At 45.8% G+C, this 12,878-nt stretch overlaps 2 protein-coding genes and 1 pseudogene across 3 annotated transcripts; 2 read left to right on the top strand and 1 right to left on the bottom strand.

Moving 5' to 3' along the window:
- The first annotated feature begins 309 nt into the window (after positions 1-309).
- Positions 310-2,083, top strand: LOC128267064 (serine/threonine-protein kinase/endoribonuclease IRE1-like; annotated as a pseudogene).
- On the top strand, positions 2,080-4,207 carry LOC128267075 (serine/threonine-protein kinase/endoribonuclease IRE1-like). The gene is made up of 3 exons (XM_053003868.1): positions 2,080-2,747; positions 3,561-3,885; positions 3,958-4,207. The coding sequence occupies exons 1-3, from the start codon at positions 2,080-2,082 to the stop codon at positions 3,988-3,990; spliced, it is 1,026 nt and encodes a 341-aa protein (XP_052859828.1). The 3' UTR covers positions 3,991-4,207.
- Positions 4,208-4,661: 454 nt separating this feature from the next.
- On the bottom strand, positions 4,662-7,734 carry LOC128273376 (sin3 histone deacetylase corepressor complex component SDS3-like). Of its 2 annotated transcripts, XM_053011324.1 has the most exons (5): positions 7,624-7,734; positions 7,413-7,515; positions 6,977-7,207; positions 6,085-6,863; positions 4,662-6,004 (listed from the first exon to the last, which is right to left on the bottom strand). In XM_053011324.1, exons 3-5 carry the CDS (start codon positions 7,134-7,136, stop codon positions 5,714-5,716), a joined length of 1,230 nt encoding a protein of 409 aa, XP_052867284.1. In that variant the 5' UTR covers positions 7,137-7,207; positions 7,413-7,515; positions 7,624-7,734; the 3' UTR covers positions 4,662-5,713. The 2 variants fall into 2 exon arrangements, with proteins under 2 accessions (XP_052867284.1, XP_052867291.1); XM_053011331.1 differs by lacking the exon at positions 7,624-7,734 and having other exon boundaries at positions 7,413-7,622.
- Between the last annotated feature and the right edge of the window lie 5,144 nt (positions 7,735-12,878).

The raw sequence follows: 12,878 nt of genomic DNA on the forward strand, positions 1-12,878 counted from the left end.
TCCAAAATTCGTCTCTTGTAATTGCGTCATTTGATGAATAATAAACCAAACAAAATTAATCCATAGAAAAGAATCCGAAACCGAATTGACGGAAGATCTTCGCAAGTTCGGCGACTGCCAGGGGTTCTTTCGCACAGCTACAACGCCTTGGCGAACAACTCATGGGAACCGATGTTTCGTAAGTACTACTACGGCGAGGAAGCTAATCATACCGGCGGTGAACCACCGGTGGGGCCTCACGGAGGATATAAGTTCACTCCAGCAGCGTACTTCTAACGGGATGATAAAGACAACGAACTCGAGCAAGACATGAAAACGGGTACTGCCACTGGGCCTGGTGGCGGGAGCTACAGTGAAACGAAAGACCTCGGTGATGGTGAAATGAGTGCTGGGAGATCGGCTTTAACCAAAAGAATGTGCTCGGCAAGGGTTGCGAGGGAACGTTCGTGTTTCGGGGTAGCTTCGAGAAACGGGAAGTGGCCGTAAAACGTATCCTACCCGGCTGTTTCACGTTGGCCGATCGCGAAGTGGCGCTACTGCGGGAAGAGCGATGCGCACGAGAATGTGGTGCGATACTTTTGCACCGAGCAGGATCGACAGTTTCGGTACATTGCCGTCGAGCTGTGTGCCGCTACGTTGCAGGATTACGTTGACGACAATACGTCGTCAGCGATCGCAGCAACGACGATGCGGTGTCACTGTTGCGACAGAAAATCTCTGCCCCTCGAATATCCTGCGCCAAGCCACGAAAGGACTTATGCACCTCCACGGACTGGGCATCGTCCACCGGGACATAAAACCGCAAAACATTCTGCTCTTTCCCTGCCCGACAATCGACAGCGCGTGCTGGTCAATCTCGGACTTTGGGCTGTGCAAGAAGCTGAACTAACGGAAAGGAGAGCTTCTCGCGTCTCGGGTGTGATCGGGACCGACGGATGGATCGCTCCTGAAATGCAGCCTGACCTGCGTGCCACCACGTCGGTAGACATTTTCTCGCTTGGCTGCGTGTTCTATTATGTGCTGTCGGATGGTTTTCACCCGTTCGGCGACAACCTCAAACGGCAGGCAAACATACTTTCCGGTGATTCCGATCTGAATAGGCTGCGGCCCGACAATAACCGGGACATACTGGCCCAAGAGGTCATAAAAGACATGCTACAGAGCGATGGGTCAAAACGGACCGTGTGCTGGCGTTCCTGCTGGTCGTGAGCGAACGGGTGGAAAAGTCAACACCAATGGACGAACCCCTTCGTTCGCTGGAGAAAAATGCACGCTCTATCGTACGGGAAGACTGGACGTGTTCTACTATGTGCTGTCGGATGGTTGGCACCCGTTCGGCAAGGAGCAAATGCGGCAGGCAAACATATTCTCCGGTAAGTTCAATCTCGGTAGGCTGTGGCGCAAAAAGAAACCTCCAGACAACCAGACCGTGCTGGCGAAAGAGATCATACGCGACATGATACAGAACGATGCGTCGAAGCGACCTTCGGCCCGTGCAATCGCAAATCATCCACTGTTGTGGCACAACGAGCGTGTGCTGGCGTTCCTGCAGGATGTGAGCAATTGGTTAAAAGGGTTAAAAAATATGACCGAACCACTGAGGTGGTTGGAAAAAAATGCTTCTTTAGTCGTACGGGACGACTGGATCCACCATTTGGACGCCGTTATGAACGATGGTCTTTGCAATGTGGCTACAGGTGGCTTCATCCGTGGCTACAAAAGAGACAGAGTGCAGGACCTATTGCGCTGTATCCAAAATCACGTGTGTATGAGCGGAAGGAGGAACGTTGACACAATTTTCAATTATTACCACTAGAAAAATCACTACCTCGAACTGCCGCCGGAGTTGCAACGTGCCCTGGGAACGATTCCACACGAGTTCATGAACAATTGGATTAGTCGGTTTCCGCACCTATTTTCACACACCTACCACGCGATGGCGGACATCTCATCGGAGGATGGAGCATTTCTTTCATTGAATATTACGACGAGGCGGTGGGGCCTCACGGAGGATATAAGTTCACGCCACCAGCGTACTTCCATCGGGATAATAAAGACAACAACGAACTCGAGCAAGACATGAAAACGGGTACTGCCACTGGGCCTGGTGGCGGGAGCTACAGTGAAACGATAGACCTCGGTGATGGGGAAATGCGCGTGGGAAACATCCGTTTTAACGAACAGAATGTGCTCGGCAAGGGTTGTAGGGAAACGTCCGTGTTTGTGGGTAGCTTCGGGGATCGGAAAGCGGCGGTAAAACGTATGAGAGCCGACTGTTTCAGGATGGCCGATTGCGAAGTGGCGGCACTGTGCAAGAGCGATGAGCACGAGAATGTGGTGCGTTACTATTGCACCGAACAGGATCGACAGTTTCAGTACATTGCCATCGAGCTGTGTGCCGGTACGTTGGAGGATTACGTTGACGACAATACGCCGCCAGCGATCGTAGGTGCAAGGACGATGCCGGTGTCACTGCGAGAGAAAATCTTTCCCCTCGATATCCTGCGCCAAGCCACGAAAGGAATTATACACCTCCACGGACTGGGCATCGTCCACCGGGACATAAAACCGCAAAATATTCTGCTCTCCCTGCCCGACGATCGAGGGTGCGTGCGGGTCAAGATCTCGGGCTTTAGTCTGTGCAAGAAGCTGAACTACGGAAAGGAGAGCTTGTCGCAAAACTCGGGTGTGACCGGCACCAACTCATGGATCGCTCCTAAAATGCAGTTTGGCCAGCGTGTCACCATGTCGGTAGACATTTTCTCGCTTGGCTGCGTGTTCTACTATGTGCTGTCGGGTGGTTCCCAGCGGGCAAAACTCTGTATAGCTCTCTTTATACCCAGCGGGCAAAATCTGTCGTGCGACGACGGCTTTACAACCCAGCGGGCAAAATCTGTCATGCGACGGCTTTACAACCGCCCCCCCAGCGGGCAAAATCTGTCATGCGACGGCTTTACAACCGCCCAGCGGGCAAAATCTGTCATGCGACGGCTTTACAACCGGCTGGTTAACGGCTGCAGAAGGAATTTTTAACGAGCTTATGAAGACGCGTTTTTCTGCCCGGCGCTGAAACGCTTCATGTATAACGCTTTAGTGGTGTGTGTGTCATGAACTCGGTTCATCCAGTACCTCCCCCCCTCCCGCCTAGCCCACGTTTCGGATCTGAATATACCGACAAACTTGGTTAAAATTTTTAAACATTTATTTCTCACAAATCGTATAACACGATAAAAACACCACTATACGTACATACACCCTTTCTCCAGCGTCCTACGGCATCATTTCATGCGCTTCCTTCTCGGGATGGGACGTGCTCAGCTCACTTCGTGGGTACCTGTAATTGGAAAAAAGGACCCCTGAACACTTTAAACACAGCACAATTGTTTTAAATACTGGCACAATACTTACTTATAAACATTTACGGCATCCTCCTGCAGCTACAATAAGCAAAAGAAACAGATTAATATTGTAAACTACGCAATTGTGCGCGTACATGACGAGCGATCTTTGATCACTCTGATCGCCAAAAACACTTGCAATACTACCAAATTCTTTCGGAGCTACCTTCTGCAGACATTTGGAATGCAGTCGCTGAAGTCGAAGAACTACGTAAAGGAGCAGTTCGCATGGCGCCACTACTACTGGTACCTGACCAACGAAGGCATCGAGTATCTGCGCGCCTATCTGCATCTGCCGTCCGAAATCGTTCCATCGACGCTCAAGCGTGCAGCACGCTCAGAGCCGCAGCGGGCCCGGCCACAGTCGGGACCGCGTCCGGATGGTCCGAAGTCTGGCGAAGACCGACAGGCCTACCGCAGAACACAGCAGACAGGTCCCGCGGACAAGAAGGGGGACGTCGGTGCCGGAACGGGTGACCTAGAATTCGTAAGTTTGGTGCCTCGTTCGACAGTGAAGGGCAGCGGTTTAATTTCCTTTTTTTTCTAACTTGTCTTGCAGCGTGGTGGGTTTGGTCGTGGAAATCGCATGTAAGCCTGTTTCTGAATTTGGCCGTGAAAAAATCGCAAAAACTATGATCGCAAGAACTATGCCTGTTCTTCTCTACTGTAGACTGGTCGCGAAAATCGCTAGCCCTCATCGCTGCATTCGTTTGGTCCAAAATTCGTCACTTGTAATTGTGTCATTTGATGAATAATAAACCAAACAACATTAATCCACGGAAAAGAAACCGTCAGTTCTATAATTCTGTCCTGTACAGGAAGGAACAGGAAGCAATCCTCCTCAGACAATATCTATGGGGTGCTGACCGATCCGAAACTAGTGTATTTCCTTCAATCATCGCTGCTGCACATTTCAACCCAGCTTGCAAGCATCCAAGTTTAGCTTCAAGCAAATCAACATCCGAAAAAAACGACTACAGCTATATACAATGTAAACAGTTCTAAAAGTTGACGCGGTCTTTTTTTATTTATTGTCTGTACTCTGTACACTTTTGAGTGTGATGATAACGTCGAAAGTAACGCAAGTTTTCATTATTTGATAGCCTGTTTCTATGCGAAAAAGGTCGATTCGGTGTAGGTGCTTGATACGGCTGTGTCCGTTCTAATAATGAACAAAAATAGTTGTTTATTTTTATTTTTTAATCATCGAGGAACGCACTAGAGCGTATTTATAAATTGTTAAAACTAATGAGAACGCGACGAATTCCGCATGGGTCCAGTCTGCGCCTTGAAATACATTGCACGCGAGAGACCAATGTAAACAGTACGACAAAGATAGGGTAATCAAAACTGTTGCTCAGCAAGATTTCGGGGCCAATGGCAGGATCACTTTTACCGCAGTTTTGGTTTTCTATTGGTTTTATTGAACATTACAAACTGCCTTTTTTGAAATTGAAACTGGTATCAGAGAAACTTAATTATTTCGGATCCCAGGCACACGAGGCGCAATCTGTATGTTTCTTTTTCTGGTTTGTTCCTTATGCTTGGTACTCCAATTGCATAAGGCGAATGTTCAATCAGATTCGATTCGCAGTTCATACTCGCGATTGTATCGTTTTCACACGGCACGACTCTAGTATCCTGGCAAGGTGGTCTGCGACCGGAAGCCGGCAAAGAGTATCGCGCGCCACAGTTTCATCCCGAACTGGACTTTTCTGGCGACACCAACCATTTGTTCAGCGAGTTCATTTGTTCCACATTTTCTTGGCTAACACCGGAACAACACACCATCGTTCAGCATGGTACGAAAGAATAATATCATTGCAATGATCGCGATTCAAGCATTCAAATAAATCATTTGAAAAATAATTACCAATAATCATGTGAGAAATATAAGTGATGCGTCAGTCAGATCGCCACGTTCGACAATCAGGTAAAACCGATATCCATATCATTGATATGAAATGATATAGAACAAACAAGTTCATTGGAATCGAAAACATTCATTGGATATTCATTGGAAGTTTTTCCCAAAAATAAATAATGTTCCATTGTTACGGGAAAAAAACCCGAGAATAAAACATATTGTTCTCATGATAATGAAATAGAAGTATGTACAAGTAAGCAAGCAATAATTAAAAAATAGTGTACACTGGTAGAGTACTAAGCAATATGTCAAAAGATATGTATGCGATATGATGTCGTGCCGACAGGAGACCGACACGGGAAACGGGGAGAATACTGTTTTCGCGTGACGCAAAAACCCTGCTTGGTTGTACAGGCGTGTCGAACACGGTGAGCCGTGTGGTGTAAAATTAGTTGGCGCGACGCTTGATGGACACCTTATTGCGGCGTAGGTGTGACAAGAAGATGCGCACCTTTTGACCATCGAGTGTCTTCTTCACCCAAATCGCCTCGCTACCGATAGCGGAGATGTTGGCCGAAAAGCGAGACAGATCTTTGCCTTCCACAAAGACCGGCTGGCCACGGTGGAACCAGCGACGCTCGTGCAACAGCTTTCCGTCCTCGATACGCGTTTCCATCAGTGGTTGGTGCGACTGCTGCTGCCCCGATGAATACTGGGCGCTGGTCAACGATTGGTTCAGCTGCAGGTTCATTAGAAATGATAAAACATGAGATGAAGATAAAAAGTAGGATCCTTCGTGCGAAAGGATTGTAAACCTACACTTTGTGCTCTGTCGTTGGACGAGGCCCCATTTTGTTCCATACCGGACTCGTTGGCACGTAAAACGACACTTGAAGACACGGATCCGGAAGCGGCGGAATGGCTAACGCCTGCACCACTGCTGTTCGTCCCAGAAGACGATATGTTGCTGCCGCTGGTGCCAGTTCCACCACTGCCACTGGCACCACTGTTGCTGGCACCACCGGACGTTGCCCCACCGTTGGCCTGATGCAAGCGACCAGAGATAGGTTTCCCGCGCGAGATCAGCTTCAGATCGTTCTCAACCTCCTTGTCGTCGAGGAGAAAGATTAGTTGACCGGTGGTCGGTTTACGCCTCTTTTCAGGTACCGGTAGCGGTTCGTTTGGACGGCGGCGCAGCTTGCGCGTCACAGTCGGCTTAACGTCGATGGAGTCGCTATTTAGTTCCATCGTCGAGAACTCGTGCTCGATCATCTTCTTCCTGTCCTCCAGATCGTTCACAACATTCTCCTTAAGCTCCGTTTTCTTCTCTTCGTACTCCTTGGAGGCGGCGTTCTTCTCCAGAATGCAGTCCCGCTCAGCGCAGCTAGTTTGGTAGTCCTGCGAGCAGTCGTTCAGCACCAAGCGATCTTCTAGCTCATCCTGTAGAAACCGCAAACGCCTCATGTACTCCGCATGCGTTTGATGTTTAACCTCTTGAACTTGCTTTTTCAAGTTAGCTAGTTTGTCTTGATACATCTGTTCCTTTATTTCCAGGTGTTGACTGCTGGCATACTCGTCTTCGGTTGCGTCATCCGTACCTACAGCCATCAGCGGTCGGAGCAACAACAACAAAAATGAACCGGAAAAAAAATTACCAACAACCGGAGAGCTGAGCACCAAACCGTCGGTCCGACGATGTTTGCGCACTAACCTTCGCCACTGTCCTCAAAGTCGTCATCATCGTCCGGCTCAGGCATCGGAAACTGCTGACGCCTGGTAAATCCGGCCGTACGCTGAACATTGTCCTGGTGGTCTAACGGCCCCCCGTCGTTACCGGAATCGCCTGCAGCCGTATGTTTAGATTGCGACATGCTTGCAGCTTACCGATCGTTCGGCGCCTGATGATCCGGTGAACGGTTTCAATTCCAAGCGTCTGATCCGACTGCAAATTCATCAGCATGCAAGCAAAGCATAAGGGCAAAGCATAAGGGCAAAAAGAAGAAGCGACGGAACCCTGGATGACATCATTTGGAATGCATTCCGGCAGCCATTGTTAGAAAACCCGAGCTTGGCTCTCTGCTCGCCAGAAACGAACCAGCTCTAGCTCTTAGTCTAATGTAAGCTCCAATACCGTCTTTCTTACTTACGATCAAATTCCGAGAAGAAAATTGCTCTCTGCTTGTCCTGTTCACTTTACTGAGCAGTCTTTAGGTTATTAACCTCGAGCTATACTCGCTGCCTTTGTCTTTACTAAGTTAGAAGAAACGATACGAAGCACGTATAATGGCTTTAAACTGTTCAAGAATACTATTGCGCTGCCACGCAGTTTATAGTCACTTCGGAATTTTTATGGCCTACCTTCTTCGAAAAACAAGACAAAGCAGGCACAGGCAAAGCAGGCACAGGAAAGACACCGATTTCTAAAGAGCTACTGCGTACACCCCCAACTGTGTTTACCGCTGTTTTGATGGAAAACGAACGCGCTTCGTTTCGCATAGCAACTCTCCAACTGAATGTGGAGACATTTTCTTGTTTTGCTTTTTGTTCCTACACTCAATCACCAAATATTCGAACTGTGACAGTAGCGTTCGAAAACAATTTCGACATTACTGCGGTGCCAGACGGCACGAAACAAACGATATATCAGCCTCCAACCGCGACAATTTTGACAGTAAAGCGATCAGTAGGTGTCAAAAGCTTTGTGGGTCTGCAGACCCTGCAACAGGGCGCATTACAGACGAAAACAGAGGTTTGTTTACAAACAAACGAAAACAGAGGTTTGTTAACAAGCAAAGATTTTTATTTGTGATGTTATTTTGAATTTTAACTATAAGTTTATCTCCATTTCAGCAATAAAATGGGTAGCAAACCGGAGCAAAAAGGATACGTAAAACTGGTAAGTATGTTTCGGATAAATGCGTAGTGAGCTTGGTTATCCGGAACGCTCCGGATCCGGTGGACGGAACAATTAGTTATGAACATCGAAGTTAATGTTTTGGTTAGGTGATTATTAGTGACGGTCATTATTGATGGTTAATTTTGTTGGAAGTTTACAAGAAGGTGTACATTTGCTTTTTATATCGTAAAAATTTGTGCCGACAGTGGTCTGAAACGCTCCCGGATTTCCGCCGATTTGTGTACTTGATATGTGATATCTGGTTAGCACAAGAATCAAGACAGTTTTAAATAGAAGAACCAGGGAAGATGTATAAAATAGATTTTAATAGCTTCATTTATTTATAATATAACGAAATGAAGCTACATGAAATTGCTACATAGAAAATATGATAATATCATCGATGGAAAGAAGCATGGAAATTTTTTGGGTCCAGAACGAATGGGTATCCACATGTTTTCCTTCGTTCTGTTTGAATTGTAAATCTTTTTGTATTTCCTTTTTTTAGAACCCTGAGCAAAGTTCCACAATCGTAGTAACTGAAACCAACAGCAAGTGCTTCTTCGACTTCCATGGAACCATCTCTCGCTCCTACATGCGGTTTTTACTATAAACCATTCACCGACGGACTCGGCGTCGCCCATCCCTTCGCGACGAGTAACAAGCTGCACGCCAGACGCCGTCCGGGATTTGCTCGAGGCATAGCTGGAAACACAAGCTTACAGATTTCTGTACAAAACAATCTTAGCAGAGAATAAACCAGCATAATTCCAAGCATGGCACCAAGCATTTATTTCTTCGTGATCACTCCCAGTATAATATGAATCCGGATGTTCGGGAAATAACGTGAATTAGTGTGGCTTTTTCGTAAACGCTACATCTATCGCCTTCATAATCCTGTTCGCCGTAATGGTCATCTCTTCATCTTTTGGCTAGCAATGATCCTGGATGTGCGGTCCTGGTGCCGGACGATTGGCCTGTTGTCACTTTGTTCAATCCCATCTTGCCGGTACAGCAACAATATCTAAAAAAAGCGAAAAGATTATTCAGAAATCAACTTACCTCTCCGATTTCTATTTTCTCGGGCCAAAAACACGAATGTAAACAAGTTTGACATTTCTCTTACTAGTTGTTTCTGTTGCTGTAATATTTCACCTGCCACACGGCACGAAACAGATTTGACACCAAGTTACATGTTGCGCGTAACTGTTTCGTGCCGTCTGGCACCGCAGTTACATCCGAAACTGGTAAAGGCACGTATAACATCGCCTTGATTTCAAACAATCAGAGAACGGCGATGATCAGTTTTATGTTCCTCTGAATACATTTATTTACTTGCATCGCCACACCTTGTCCATGTAAAGGCTTTTAAAGTTGTTTTCGATACGAGAAGCCAGCTACTCCAGGCACTGATCTATGTGGTTTAGAGACAGAGGGGTAGAAATGCGACAGAGATTACCGCCTTTCATTGGTACCCATTGCTGTTATTCGTGTCAATACAATTGTTCGTACATAATATTGCCAAACGACGTAATTGTACGATACCATTCCCTTTCTTTTAAATTCTTTTTCTTAACCGACTACCACCGCTCCGCGGTCTTTGCTTGCACCAGAGACAATGCTAATCCATGTTCCTTTCCTTCCTTAACGGTTTTTTAAATTGGCTTATTCATGTTCGAAAACTGTTTGAAAATAAAACCATGAGGGCCTGTCATATAAACTACCTAGGTTAAAGGTATACAAGTCCCTTTTATGATTGAAAAGTATTCAAAGGGACCGCACCAACATCAAACAAACTTTGCCTTACTGACAGTATTTATCCTACCGGCACAAAATCCCGGCCTCACTGACAGCATCCAGAGTATTCCAGAACATTCCGAAAGAGTCGAAAAACAGAAAGCGGAAACAAACTGATCAGTCGGCTCGTAATACCTAAGGTACCATACCATACAGGTTATTCCAATATACTTTTGGCTTGGACCAGGGTCGTCAGCGACATTCCACGAACTGTTTTTGTCGTCTACTACTTATGTCACCATAAAAGCTGAGATACAGCATAACTTCTTGTCACATGTTCATCGCGCGTTTCTCATTGTTAATTCTGCATTTCAATGCAAAAATATATAAAAAGTTACATAATTACTTCCAAATACTTGAATCTACTCTGGTTGCTCTATTATCGAGCTTAGCGAAAGAAATAAATATGGCAAACCGAAAACATAAAACATCAACCACTCCGCCCGTAATAGCCACATTGTTACGGTGAGCAACAGAGATTAACATGCTAAGACAAAACCTGCAGGCTAAGACCGCTGGGTGGTTACAATTGCCGGATAAGAGGAAGAATCATTTATCACGGTAGAGAGCTTATCAGTTGCCTTCGTGGTCCTAGGGCGGTCAAGGGGAAATCCATTTCCGTCCATGTTTCCTGCTACCCCAGCGCGCAAAGTTCAGAATTACGGAATGGAGTACCCACCAAATGCCGGTTGTTGCAGCTGCTGTCAACCGGAACCGGCACCGGAACTTCTCGTCGCTCGAAGCTGCCGCTTTCTGTGTTGCACCGTGCAATGCTAAGTCTGCTATTGCGATGGCGCCAGCCATTGCTGCTCATTGTCACGAGCCGCTTGCAGCCCCCGTTATAGTGGATGCGTTTTCGTTCGTTGTTGCTGCTAAGTTGGTAGTAGTGCCAGTTGGGTCCGTTACTGATCCATTTCGCTCGTCAGTTCCTTTCGTAAGGTCAGCATTTTCTACCGAGAGAGCCGTTAGTTTTGCTCTCATACATTTTGGTGTGTGCATTGCTCAGGAGTGCTGTGTCCTGCTCCTTGAGAAGTTCATTCAACTTTGTCGTTGTTCACTCTTCCGCTGCATGGGGACTTCCTTTCCGGCGTAGGCGACCACAACTTCAAATGGGCCGGAGACTGCCAACAGCATCTCGTCGTCCGAAGTGTCCGGCATCTATTCTCACTTTCTCCCTCTGCGGCGCTACTCATCGCACAAGCTGTACGGAATGGCTCGTTAAATGGCAATTGTCATAAATAATTTAGATCGCATAAATTGTTTCCACTAGTTAAGACTTTGATTTTTTTTATATCAACTTGAACGGATTGGATGTTTCGAACAGAATAAGCTTAGACTAAGAGTTTTGAAGACACAAAATGTTCAAAATCGTTATTATAAACGCTTGGGTAGCTTGAATAGCTTTGTGCGTTGAATAACCGCGCCATAAACTAATGCCTTGGCCATCACCAACATAGTTTGTGCTGGCGGTGGTTGGCAGCAGCAGTAAAGAATAAACGGAACTATGCAAGCCAAAAGCCATCAGCCTACACCAAGGCATTATCTGTGTCCAGCGTCATCATGATAAACGCAGTTTTAAATTCAGGTCGCCCGATCTCGTCTGCAGCGACACTTTAACGGCGGAAATTGTCCGAAACTTTATGTATATACTATATTTGCTTTTCCGTAACCATTATCCCCTTCCCCATCTCCAACACTCGCCACACCACAATTGCAAAAGGCTTTCACTGTGCAACACTGTCCAATGGCAGCGAACATTTGGTTTAAGTTCCTTATAATCTTGGCTAAAGCCTATTATTTCAAATATTTATTTTTTTACTCCAATTATTTAATCAATAATTACATATAGAAGGTTTGCCATATCTTAAATAATTTATTAGAATTATTTTTATTTAATTATATTTCAGTATTTATTACTTTTAAGTTATTAAATGTTTGCTCCGCGATAGCGATCGCTTAGCCTTTTTTTGTCAGTTTTTACTCTCACGTTCTACTTAGATACATGAGATGGCCCGTCCCCCTGTGCCCCCACAGCACACGCTGCAGCACTGCATTCTTCGCGTGCGAAACTACATCTTCACACGCCGCGCGAGCTATACATAGCTATACTAATGCTTTCTCTATACTTCAACTTCGTTAGCTTTAGTTTTTGTTTTCTTCGATTTATGAACAATTTAATCGGGTTCGTTGAATTTTCTTTTGCTCGATCCACCGATCTGTCATTAAATATCTTGAACTTACGATTACGACTCGGTGAACGTTCCGGCATTCTCTGCGATACTTTCGAGTTCAACTTGGCTCGTTTTAATGATGGCAAGTTGAGCAGTTACGTTCCTTGCAGTAGCCCGGGAGATTTCATACGATTATTTCCTCTTCTTGTCTAACTATGTAATCACACAGCTTTAACCACCAGAGCTTACCCCTTGGTCCGGGGAACAATAGCCGATTTTGCGTTTTACGTGCAAGTTTTGTAATGCTGTTTCTTCATTACTTCTTTTTAAACTGTTTGGTACGATCGTTTTAGTTAACTTATTTTAACGAAGCTACAAGTCAACTCTTGACCTGTGCTACGTTTTCCCCATTCCATCCCCGTAGACCTCCTTTCCCTCTAAACAGGTGCTGTGGTTCTGGTTTTCATTTGCCGTTTTGCTTCGTTTGTTATGGATTGCCGTCTGTCTGGGGTCTTATTTATTTTCGCGCACTATTACCAGAGAATGGTTTGTAATTTTGTAGTAGGTTTTTAGCACGTTTAACACAACACCGCACACACGCACTGTACGTGTGTTTGCCTGCTTTGCATTTCTTGTTTTTTTCTGTTTTCTTTTATATGCCATTAATTTATATTATCCGTTTTTGTGCTGTTGTAATTTACTTTATTTTTCATTATGATGCAACCATCATGTAACCACTAAATTTGATA

This window comes from Anopheles cruzii, chromosome X, assembly GCF_943734635.1.
Source record: "Anopheles cruzii chromosome X, idAnoCruzAS_RS32_06, whole genome shotgun sequence".
Classification (NCBI taxonomy): Eukaryota; Metazoa; Arthropoda; class Insecta; order Diptera; family Culicidae; genus Anopheles; species Anopheles cruzii.